General features: G+C 40.4%; 1 protein-coding gene across 50 annotated transcripts in view; it reads left to right on the top strand.

The window, feature by feature from the left end:
• PBRM1 (polybromo 1) overlaps window positions 1-12,377 on the top strand; it is a 153,596-nt gene that overhangs the window by 72,468 nt on the left and 68,751 nt on the right. For all 50 annotated transcript variants that reach the window (XM_054245729.2, XM_035275781.3, XM_035275772.3 and 47 more), the window contains 2 exons: window positions 4,304-4,580; window positions 6,094-6,199. In XM_054245729.2, coding sequence (XP_054101704.1) covers window positions 4,304-4,580; window positions 6,094-6,199 — 383 coding nt within the window. The remainder of the gene's footprint in view (window positions 1-4,303; window positions 4,581-6,093; window positions 6,200-12,377) is intronic.

The raw sequence follows: 12,377 nt of genomic DNA, 5'->3' as shown, positions 1-12,377 counted from the left end.
AGCCTCCTGAGTAGCTGGGACTACAGGCATATGTGCCACTGTGCCGGGCTGCGCCACCTTTTGTAAAGGAAGGGACATAAAACCAGCATGGTGATTATCAGCTGATTGAAACGTGTATTTTGGTTATTTACTTTATGACCTTAGGTATCCATTTGCTGTCTCTAAGTCTCAGTTTTTATATCTGCATAGTTGGGGTAATAATTGTACTTGATTCTGAATTTAATGATTAAATGAGAGTGCACAGTGTTTAGCATTTGGTAGAAGTATTAGTAGCTATAGTTTATAACTGTCAACAGGACTTTGGTATATATGTATTTGTAAATATTAGTATATATAATAATAAATAGTAGCTCTAATTAGAGGAAGATATTGATAAGGGCATTTGAGAAAGCGGTCAGCTACAAAGTATGAGGGCCAAGTTCTAACATTGTGGCATGAAACATTTAAAAGAAAACAAGATGTAGAAGGGCTGTGGAAGTCCTCTAGAACTTGCTGATCAGCCTAGGGAAGCAAAAAGTGACTGATTTAGGTGTTTCAGGTTGGATTGAGTTCTAGAGGATAGTGTTGATGGTGATCCTGGAAAATCAATTTGCCATCTCACATCAGGGATTCAGCATAGTCTCTGCTAGTGCATAAACTTTGTGTAAGTTAGAATAAGCAGCCATTTCTCAAGACTTGGCTTGCACGAACTAGGAAACTGTTACAATATACTTATTTTGATAGCACAGGACCATTTATGTCCCATCTTCTATGAAATTAAAAAATTTTAGTGTACTTATTACAGTAGTATCTATGATCTGAATTGTTGTCCTCTTAAGTATTTATATGTCCTTTTTTTTTTTGAGTTGGAGTCTTGCTCTGTCTCCCAGGCTGGAGTACAGTGGCACAATCTCAGCTCGCTGCAACCTCTGCCTCCCAGGTTCAGGTGACGCCCCTACCTCAGCCTCCTGAGTAGCTGGAATTACAGGCACATGCCACCACACCCAGATAATTTTTGTATTTTAATAGAGACAGGGTTTTGCCATGTTGGCCAAGCTGGCCTTGAAGTCCTGGGCTGGTGATCCGCCCACCCTAGCCTTCCACAGTGCTGGGATTACAGGTTTGAGTCACTATGCCTGGCCTTTTTGTCTTTTTTGAGGCAGTCTCACTCTGTTGCCCAGGCTGGAGTGCAGTGGCACCATCATGGCTTGCTGTAGCCATGACCTCCTGAGTTCAAACAATCCTCCCATCTCAGCCTCATGTATAGCTAGGATCACAGGCATGTGCCACCATGCCTGGCTATTCCTTTTTAAGAGATGGCATTTCACTATGTTGCCTAGGCTGGTCTCAAACTCCTGGGCTCAAGTAGTCCTTCCGCCTCAGACTCCGTCTCAAAAAAACAAACAAACAAAAACAGTAAGTTTTAGTTACTAAATTAGAGCAGCTTCTTATATATAACTAGATTTCCACATTCTGGGTATGTCTCACTCAAAGCTGCCAAGTATCAGAATTACTGGCATTAGGAAAATGGACCACTTGCCGTTTTTTTTTTACTTCACTGGCAAAATTTAGTTAAAAACTCTCCCCTTTAAAAATCTTATAAAAATCTGCCCTAGATTTACTCCCATCTGAGAATATTTGCAGCTTCATACAGAAAATCCTGATGATAATTGGGCTTGGTGTGCTGAAACCCAGATGGGAATGGGGTGAGCGCCTCTGGTCTAGGTCAGGGCCTTGACTGACTGACTGTTAAGCCTCTTGAAATTGCTGGAATGAGAACTGATTTTATTCTGTCCTGTTTATTAAAGAAATCTTGTAAGCTTAGAGCTTCAACATTGAATTTCTCTGTCTGTCTTTTAAAGTCCACCCCACATGCAAGACCTAATCAAAGCCAATCTGACTTCAAAGTCAGGTTCTGAAATTTTTCTTTAGAGACCCCTGAAGGTTAAAGTCATCTGTGTTCTAATCTCTGCCCAGATGTGGAGCTCTGTGGTATTGGAGTTTTGTCCCAACTTCCCTTGTATTATCCACTTGCCAAAGACTTAGAATGAGAGAACTCTTCCTGTCACATCATTGTCCCAGGATGTCTCCTTGGAGAAGGAGTTTCCGCTAGATAAAACGTCCAGATTGCCATTATCTAACAAATTTATTTAACATAAAAAAAGTAGTGAGGGGAGAAAATGGCAGAAATGGTCCAGGGTCTACAATGAGCAGGAAATAAGCAGTCAGAGTGAAGACACAAGTTATGAGGATGATCCCAGTTCTAGTAGGAAACAGGCTTTTGTCTGTTTCTTTCCTAATTAAACACTGTTTGCCTTAGGTTCCATGAAGCTACGAAGATAGGCATTTCTGAGAAGCTTAAAAATCTTAAGGATAGGCCAGGCGTGGTGGCTCATGCCTATAATCCCAGAACTTTGGGAGGCCAAGGGGGTGGATCACATGAGGTCAGGAGGTCACCAGACTGGCCAACATGGTGAAACCCTGTCTTGACTAAAAATACAAAAAATTAGCCTGGCGTGGTGGCAGGTGCCTGTAGTCCCAACTGCTTGGGAGGCTGAAGCAGGAGAATCCCTTGAACCAGGGAGGTGGAAGTTGCAGTGAGTTAAAATCGTGCCACTATACTCCAGCCTGAGTGACAGAGCTAGACTCTGCCTAAAAAAAAATCTTAAGAAGAGATATTTATTTTCTCAACTGTTAATTCTTTATTTTTCTTTCTGTGTTTTAAACAAGTGTATTCTGAACCTTGGAGAGAAAATATCTGGCCTTTGGCTTCTTCATGACCCAGCAGTAGTGCAATTAGTCAGCAGACTGGACCAGAAGAACTATACAGCCACATAGTTTGCTTGAAGAATGAAATTTCTTCTACCTACAGGATAGGAAACAGATAAAAAATATTTACCTTTAAGTACAGTTGGCCCTCTATATTCATGGCTTCCACATCCAGGGGTTCAACCAACTACAGATAGAAAAAAATTTTTAAATTGCATCTTTACTGTACATATACAGACTTTCTTTTCTTATCATGTCCTAAGCAGTACATTATAACAAAACAACCATATAGCATTTATAATGTATTAGGTATTATAAGTAATCTAGAGATGATTTAAAGTATATAAGAGGGGGTGCAAATGTTGTTTGCAAATACTACACCATTTTATATCAGGGACTTGAGCATCTATGTATTTTGGTATCCAAGAGAGATCCTGAAACCAATTCCCCATGAATACCAAGGGATGACTGTACTATATTGTAGGATCTTAGTAAATGGGTTTTTTTTAATAGAAATTAAGTCATAAGTCATTTCTTGCTATTGCTTACTTGACTGTTCACTTGGAGACTGCTGGTTAGTCTGACTAGAATTTCTTTATCTGTGTCCTGAGTATATAAGAACAGTTAACCAGAAGTCATATCGGAAGAGCATCTCTTCTAATAATTTACTAGGAAGCTCACCTTGGGCAAGTCATTTACCCTCTCAGAGCCAGTTTTTTCAACAATTAAGAGATAAGACTGTCTGCTCTCTTGGAGCCCTTTTGAACTCTGGATCTAATCTATAGTCCCTTATGCTTTGTTCCACACTGCTCAGATCAGTTTCTTAGCATCACAACTCACTGAAGGAATTTGGAGAACAAGACAGGGATTCATGCTCAAGGATAAAAATTTTACTCTAGAAAACTCAGATGAACCTTACCACTTACTCTTTAAAGTAGGTTGGAATTGTGTAATAATGCTGGTGGAGAGAGCAAGAACAATCCTGACAGAAAGGCTCATACCCACTGTAAAAACACTAGTCTGGCAGACAGTCTCCTTTTGTTTTCAAACAACCAAAATATACAAGTGTTCTGGAGAACTTGTCTTAAGAGATGAAACACTTCTTTTTGTAGGTTTTTTATTTTGTTTTGTTTTTGTGCTCAAACATGAGGATATTACTAACAATAGGGAATTGCTAGTTTTATTGTACTTTGGCTCTACTCTTCTTTAAACAAAAGATATATTTCAGTTGGTTATATAATTTCATTTTCTTTTGTTATCAGAGAGGATCTCTGTTTCCAGCATTGCATTTCATGAAATATATCTATAAAGTTTTTTTGGTATTTATTTGCTGCTCCTGCCAGGATCACTATATTTTAACTATTTTTGAAATTTTTCTAATATTTGCTTATAGCTTCCAGCATGTTTAGTGTGTTTGTAGCATATGTAATAAATAAATTGTAATCATTATAAAGCACCTGTCCACAAATAATTTGTTTCATTTTATGGTCATCCTTATATTAAGAAAACTGAACCTATTCTCATTTTTCCCTTTTTCTACCTTCCCCCTCAACAGTAAAAAGAACATAAGAAAGCAGCGAATGAAAATCTTATTCAATGTTGTTCTTGAAGCTCGAGAGCCAGGTTCAGGCAGAAGACTTTGTGACCTATTTATGGTTAAACCATCCAAAAAGGACTATCCTGATTATTATAAAATCATCTTGGAGCCAATGGACTTGAAAATAATTGAGCATAACATCCGCAATGACAAATATGCAGGTGAAGAGGGAATGATAGAAGACATGAAGCTGATGTTCCGGAATGCCAGGCACTACAATGAGGAGGGCTCCCAGGTCAGGGGCAGGGGTCCTGAAGTAGGCACATTTTGGGGGAGGGGGGTGCTTGTAAAATAATGCATTTTGAGAGACCAGGTCTAGAAGCTTAACGTAGATTATTCTTTTTGGTGACTAGGTTAATACTTTGATTTTTCTTCGTTGTTTAAAATCAGAGGCAGTACATTATAAAGGTTAAAAGTTCCTACTTTGTAATCTGACGTCCTAGATTTGAATTTCATTCTGCCAATCTCTGTGTAAGTAATTTATGCTTCCTGAGCCTCAGTTTCTTCATCTATAAATTAGGATTAATAATAGTACTTGCATTAGGGGTGTTGTAGGCTTTAAAAGAGATAATGTATACTGAGCATTTAGCAGAGTGCCTGGTACTGAATAAGCACTCAAAGGAAAACCAATAGCATTAAAGTCTTTCATCATCATCATTATTTCTACCCTCAACAACCATACTTCTCCAAAGACAACCTATATAGAAAATGGTATAATTATATAAAAAGCAGCATAATGGTCTCATAAATGCACCTCTAAATAATTGATTTTACTATGAAGCATCTTGTTTAGTTCTTTATCAGCATAACTAAGCTACAGTCTCCCTTCTTTGAAACATTTTCTATTTGATATCTTTTAATCCACTTTACATCTCGAAGAAATAACATAAAATTTTCAAGTCATTTGTTTCCCTCTGCAGTTACATTTGATTATAAAATAAAGTATGCATTGAGGACGCTTATAGATCCAAAAAAAAGGTTCTATCTTAGGGGTTTACACAGTCCTCAGTGTCATTGGCCAGTGTATCACTTGTCTATCACTGGTAGAAGAAAAAGCCACCTTTAGGAGAGGTGGCCAAACAAGAGAGGTCACTTATTCCCTCAGCTCCTCTGCTTTGGTGGGTGGCCAAGGGAGGACATAGCCTCTGCTGGGGAGGTAAGAGGAGGGAGCTTATGATCCAGTCCCTACTAAAAGGTCATAAGGTGAGTAACCTTGTTCTTGATTACATATTACCACTCTTGGCTCAGTCCTCAGGAAGAGATCCTTAAGCAAGGATAATTTTTTTTTTTTAATAGATTAAGCTTCAGACTGTGAACTCAGATTTGGGATTTAAGATATTGAGATATTGCTCTCCAACTATCAGATATTTTTAGTCTCTAATTTCCATTGGGCTAAGTCTGCTACCTTGAGTGTCCAGTGGATAATAAAGGTTTTTGAAGAAAACAACACATGTAAATGTGTTTCAGGACTTCTATTAAAACCTGCAGTGATTCTACTACAGTGGTTCTCAAACATTAACATGCATGTCTGTGCATTAGAATCACCCAGGAAGCTTAAAAATAAACCAGTTAAGGCCTAGGCTTTCCCACAGGTACAGTGATTTTATTGCTCTGTTGTGAGCCTGTTTTTCGTTCTCTTTAAGCTCCCAACTATCCTAAATTGTCTTTTTAAAACTTCTTTATGGATGCATTTTATATCTTAATACAAAGTTTTTAGAAAATAATTTAAATATATGTTTGGAATGTAGGTATACAACGATGCACATATCCTGGAGAAGTTACTCAAGGAGAAAAGGAAAGAGCTGGGCCCACTACCAGATGACGATGACATGGCTTCTCCCAAACTCAAGCTGAGTAAGGCAGCCTCACACTTTTTTATTTAGTTCAGTCTATCAAGGAGAGACGCTGATTTTTGTGAAATAATATTTAATTAAATGATTAATATATTTGAACTCACTGTACTCCAGAATGGAGTCTCTTTCTTCTTGTCAAGCACTCTTGTTTACTGTATTTTAAGTAGCTAAGCTGTGACAAGCGTGTGGGGAGTAAAATATAATGTTACAGGTTTTGCTTACTTTCTTAAATGCGGTGGACATTTTGTAAATTTTAGATAGTAAGAGTAGATTTTTTCCCTACATATAATGCTTTAAGAGTATAGTAGCAGATTTTCTTTTCTTAGTATGAGTGTCTGACAATTACCAGAATTAAAAATGAATCCCAGCAGTTCCAACTGGATAGAATTTGAGGACTTAGAGACATCTAGCTGCTGCACTGTACTCAGCTGTCATTTCAGTGTAGTCTGTTGGTTGGTTTATTAAAAGTTGTAAGGGAAGGCCACGGACAGTAACTCATGCCTGTAATCCCAGCACTTTGAGAGCCTGAGGTAGGCAGATCACTTGAGGTCAGGAGTTCAAGACAAGCCTGGCCAACATGGTAAATCCCCATCTCTACTAAAAATACAAAAATAAGCTGGGCATGGTGGCACACAACTGTAATCCCAGCTACTCGGGAGGCTGAGGCAGGAGAATTGCTTGAACCCAGGAGGCAGAGGTTGCAGTGAACCAAGATCACACCACTGCACTCCAGCATGGGTGACTGTGTCTCAAGAAAAAAAAAAAAGGAAAGAAAAAAGGAAAAGATTGGAAGAAAAGACAGCAAAAGTCATTAATACCATTAGATAATGGTTACTGCCTTCTTTAAAATATGTAAATAAAATAGATACCAAGCAATTTGCATAATGATATTCATTAGAGCAATTTTGCTGAAAAGGGGGATAACAAACACATTAGCTTTTGGTTTGTGTTTTGTCACCCAAGCTAGAGTGCAATGGCATGATCTTTACTCACTGCCACCTCTGCCTCCCGGGTTCAAGTGATCCTTTCCCTCAGCCTCCCAAGTAACTGGGACTACAGGTGTATGCTAGCATGCCCAGCTAATTTTTTTGTATTTTTAGTAGAAATGGAGTTTCACCATGTTGGCCCGGCTAATCTCAAAATTCCTGACCGCAAGTGATCTGCCTGCCTCAGCCTCCCAAAGTGTTGGGAGTACAGGCATGAGCCACCCCGCCTGGCCCAGACGAGCTTTTTTTTTTTTTTTTTTTGAGACGGAGTTTCGCTCTTGTTACCCAGGCTGGAGTGCAATGGCGCGATCTCGGCTCACCGCAATCTCCGCCTCCTGGGTTCAGGCAATTCTCCTGCCTCAGCCTCCCGAGCAGCTGGGATTACAGGCACGCACCACCGTGCGCAGCTAATTTTTTTGTAATTTTAGTAGAGACGGGGTTTCACCATGTTGACCAAGATGGTCTCGATCTGTTGACCTCGTGATCCACCCGCCTCGGCCTCCCAAAGTGCTGGGAGCTTTTTTTTTTTTTTTAAGTGAAATGACTATAAGTTAAATTTGATATTAGAGTTAGATTTGGGTATGATTTACTGCTAAGTGATGAATCCTTCTTTTTTTTCCAAATGGAGTCTTGCTCTATCACCAGGCTGGAGTGCAGTGGTGTGACGTCGGCCCACTGCAACCTCTGCCTCTCGGTTCAAGCGATTCCCCCGCCACAGCCTCTCAAGTAGCTGGGACTACAGGCACATGCCATCCTGCCCAGCTAATTTTTTGTATTTTAGTAGACAGAGAGTTTCACCATGTTGGCCAGGATGGTCTCAATCTCCTGACCCCATGATCCACCAGCCTTGGCCTCCTAAAGTGCTGGGATTACAGGTGTGAGACACCACACCTGGCCAAATCCTTTTTGTTAAGGCATTTATCTTTCCATGGAATTGTAAAAGCATACAGAAGGTTTGCAGAAATGTAAAACTTTCATTCCACTTTATAGGAACACAATACCTTTTAACTAGAATTGATTTCATAAGAGACTAATAACAGTTTAACAATGACTATATAAATACACATTTAAATAAATAAATTCACATATGCATTTTTCAAAGTGCAGGATAAAAGAGCTTTTTAGTTTTTCTCTTTTTTAGTGTTTTTGAGATGGAGTCTCACTCTGTCACCTAGGCTGGAGTGCAGTGGCAAGATCTCAGCTCACTGCAATCTCCACCTCCTAGGTTCAGGCAATTCTTCTGCCTCAGCCTCCGGAGTAGCTGGGACTATAGGCGCGTACACCACGCCCAGCTAATTTTTTTGTATTTTTAGTAGAAACAGGGTTTTACCATCTTGATCAGGCTGATCTTGAACTCCTGTCCTTGTGATCCACCCACCTTGGCCTCCCAAAGTGCTAATATTACAGGCCTGAGCCACCATGCCTGGCCCAAAGGGCTTTTTAACGTGGAATGTTAATTTCCTTTTTTATTTTTTCTGTTTGTTTTAAATTAATAGAGTCAGGGTCTCCCATATTGACCAGACTGTTCTTAAACTCCTGGGCTCAAGTGATCCTCCTGCCTGTGCCTCCTAAAGTGTTAGGATTACAGGTGTGAGCCATCATGCCTGGCCTCCTTTTTATTTCTCTATGTTTTTTAATGAAAAAGTTCAAACATATGTAAGTGTAAAGTACAGTGACCAGGGGCAGTGGCTCACTTCTGTAATTCCAGCATTTTGGAAGGCCAAGGCAGAAGGATCACTTCAGCCCAGGAGTTTGAGACCAGCCTGGGCAACATAGGGAGACACTGTCTCTACAAAAAAGTATAAAAAGTTAGCCAGGCATGATGGCACATGTATGTGCCTATGGTCCTAGCTACTTGGGAGGCTGAAGTGGGAGGATTGCTTGAGCCTGGGAGTCCAGGCTGCAGTGAACCCTGATCATGCCACTGTACTTCAGCATGGGCAACAGAGCTAGACCCTTCCTCCAAAAATAAAAGAATAGTACAATGAACCCCTGTATATACTTACTACTGATTATTTGTCAAAATCGTGGCACACTTATTTCCTATCCCCTTTTTCTTCTTTCTTTCCTAAATTATTTTGAAACAAATCCAACCATGTCATTTTACTTCTACATAGTTCAATATGCATCTCTAATATATGCAGACATCTGCCACTTTGTCTTTGAGGATAAAACAAATAAAAATAAAATAAAATATGCAGACTTTTCATAAATAACATGGAAGTAATTGTCACCACCTAACAAAATTAACAGTAGTTTCTTGGTTTCATCTGATACATGATAAATTGTCAAGTTCTACTGATTGTCTCTCAAATATATTTTTATAGTGGATTAATTGATTACTTCAAAACAGGCTCTCATTAAGTTCTACTTAATACATTTGATTATTATACTTTTTTTTCTTTTTGAGACAGAGTCTCACTCTGTTGCCCAGGCTGGAGTGCAGCAGTGCAATCTTGGCTCACTGCAACCTCCACCTCCTGGGTTCAAGTGATTATCTTGCCTCAGCCTCCTAAGTATCTGGGACTATACAGGTGCCTGCTACCATGCCCTGCTAGTTTTTGTATTTTTGGTAGAGACAGGGTTTTACCATGTTGGCCAGACTAGTCTCGAACTCCTAACCTCAAATTTGATACGCCCGCCTTGGCCTCCCAAAGTGCTGGGATTACAGGTGTGAACCACTGTGCCCAGTCGGTTATTATCCTTTTTTTTTTTTTTTTTTTTTTGAGATGGAGTCTCACTCTGTTGTCCAGGCTGGAGTGCCATCGTGTGACCTCAACTCACTGCAGACTCCCCCTCCCAGGTTCCAGCTATTCTTCCCTGCTCATCCTCCTAGGTAGCTGGGACTACAGGCACATGCCACCACACATGGCTAATTTTTTTTGTATTTTTAGTAGACCTGGGGTTTCACCATGTTGCGCAGGCTGTTCTCAAACTCCTGACCTCAAGTGATCTGCCCGCTTCAGCCTCCCAAAGTGCTAGGATTACAGGCGTGAGCCCCTGGGCCTGGCGATGCTTAACCCCATGATCTAGAGCAGTCTCCTTCCTTTTCTTTCCACATGCCAAACTCATTGAAGAAATCACGTTACTTTTCTGTACAGCGTCCCAAGTTCTGACTTAGACAGGCTTGCTTCCTTGTGATGTCTGTAACTTTGTTCTTTGTTTCATTTATTTCTTATAAATGCAAGTTAACTTCGAAGGTGTGATTAGATTAAGTTTCAGCTTGGTGGTGCGTATGATACTTCATAAGGGGTTCACTGCCATTATGTTGTATCATGTCTTGAGGCAATGTCTGGTTTAAGTAGAATCTAAATAAAGTCCACATATTACAACTGATTGATACTCCTTTTCTTTTTTTTTTTTTGAGACAAAGTCTTGCTCTGTCACCCAGGCTGGAGTCAGTGGCACGATCCCGGCTCACTACAACCTCCATCTCCCGGGTTCAAGCGATTCTCCTGCCTCAGCCTCCTGAGTAGCTGGGACTACAGGCACGCGCCACCATGCCTGGCTAATTTTTTTGTATTTTTAGTGGAGACAGGGTTTCATCATATTGGCCAGGCTGGTCTCTAACTCCTGACCTTGTGATTCGCCCACCTCAACCTCCCAAAGTGCTTGGATTACAGGCATGAGCCACTGTGCCCGGCCCAATACTAACTCCCCTCAATTAGGTTTGTGTTGTAGTTCCCTGTAGTCTGGGTTTTGCTAATTGCATTCACATGTTTGTGTGTGTGTGTGTGTGTGTGTGTGTGTGTGTGTGTGTGTGTGTTCTGGAGACACAGACAGGGTCTCTCTCTGTCACTCAGGCTGGATTATAGTGGCACAATCTCAGTTCATTGCCACCTCCACCTCCCAACTGAGGCAATCCCCCACTTTAGCCTTCCGAGTAGCTGGGACTACAGATACACGCCACCTCGTCCAGCTCATTTTTTCGTATATTTAGTAAAGACGGTTTTGCCATGTTGCCAGACTGGGGTCAAGCGATCCACCCACCTTGGCCTCCCACAGTGCTGGTATTACAGGCGTGAGCCACCGTGCCCGGCCCACTATGTTGTGCTTTATAATGTGTACCTCTGTCCTTTGTATCTCGTATAAATTGGTAGTTGGAGCCAGAGGCTTGATCAGATTTAGGTCTGATCCCCTGTCTTCTCCCTTTGGCAGAAAAAGTGACTTCATAGGTAATATATGGTCTTCTATCAGGTACATGTGAAATCTATTTATGTTTTTCTGTTAACAGGTGCTGTTGTGTACTTCATTAATTATTAATTCATGAAAAGGGTATAAAATTGTGATAGTTTTTAGTTTTATTCCTTACTTATTAGCTGGAATACTTCTATATAGAGGAACTTTGCCTTATCTCATATTTGATTACCCAGTGGTACAGTGTTGTCTGTGTGTCTGGCTTTTTGAAAGGCTAAAAGCTTTGTTTTGTTTTGTTTTCTCCTTTATTTACAAGTTTTCAAAATAATGCATTGGTTTACTAACATCCTTCAATATTTACCCACTTTGTTGTTTGTTTTTATGTTTATTAAGCACTACCAGACTTAAACTATGAATGAATTGTAATTGAAGTTATTGTCCTTACAGATACTCAGGCTGGTTCCTATATTCTTTCTTTTTTTTTCTTTTCTGAGACAGGGTCTTGCTCTGTCGCTCAGGCTGGAGTGTAATGACGTGATGTCAGTTCACTGCAACCTCCACTGCCTGGGTTCCAGCAATTCTCCTGTCTCAGCCTCCCAGAAAGCTGGGATTACGTGTGCCCACCACCATGCCCAGCTAATTTTTTGTACTTTTAATAGAGGTGGGGTTTTGCCATGTTGGCCAGGCTGGTTGAACTCCTGACCTGGGATGATCCACCCACCTCAGCCTCCCAAAGTGGTGGGATTACAGGTGTGAGCCACCACACCCAGCCAGTTCCTATATTCTTTTGACATGAAGTCACGGTAAGAAGTCATTGAGATTCTTTACTATCTAGCGTTTGAAGACTAGGAATCAGCCATTTGCCAAGAAGCCCTACCTTTTACATATTTCTGCTAAAAGGTGAGGACTTCTCAATATTAGTATTTGGAATTAGTATTTAAAACTCTAGTGTAGGCTATACAGCTACTGAGGTAGTTACAGTTTCTAGGATTTTCAGTGGACAGAGCTACGAGATTTGTGTGCGTGTGTTTGTTTATATATAAAGATAAAAGATAT

Source organism: Callithrix jacchus, chromosome 15 (genome assembly GCF_049354715.1).
Source record: "Callithrix jacchus isolate 240 chromosome 15, calJac240_pri, whole genome shotgun sequence".
Classification (NCBI taxonomy): Eukaryota; Metazoa; Chordata; class Mammalia; order Primates; family Cebidae; genus Callithrix; species Callithrix jacchus.
Note: the sequence above shows the minus strand (reverse complement) of the source record. Positions and strands in the feature narration are given on the sequence as shown.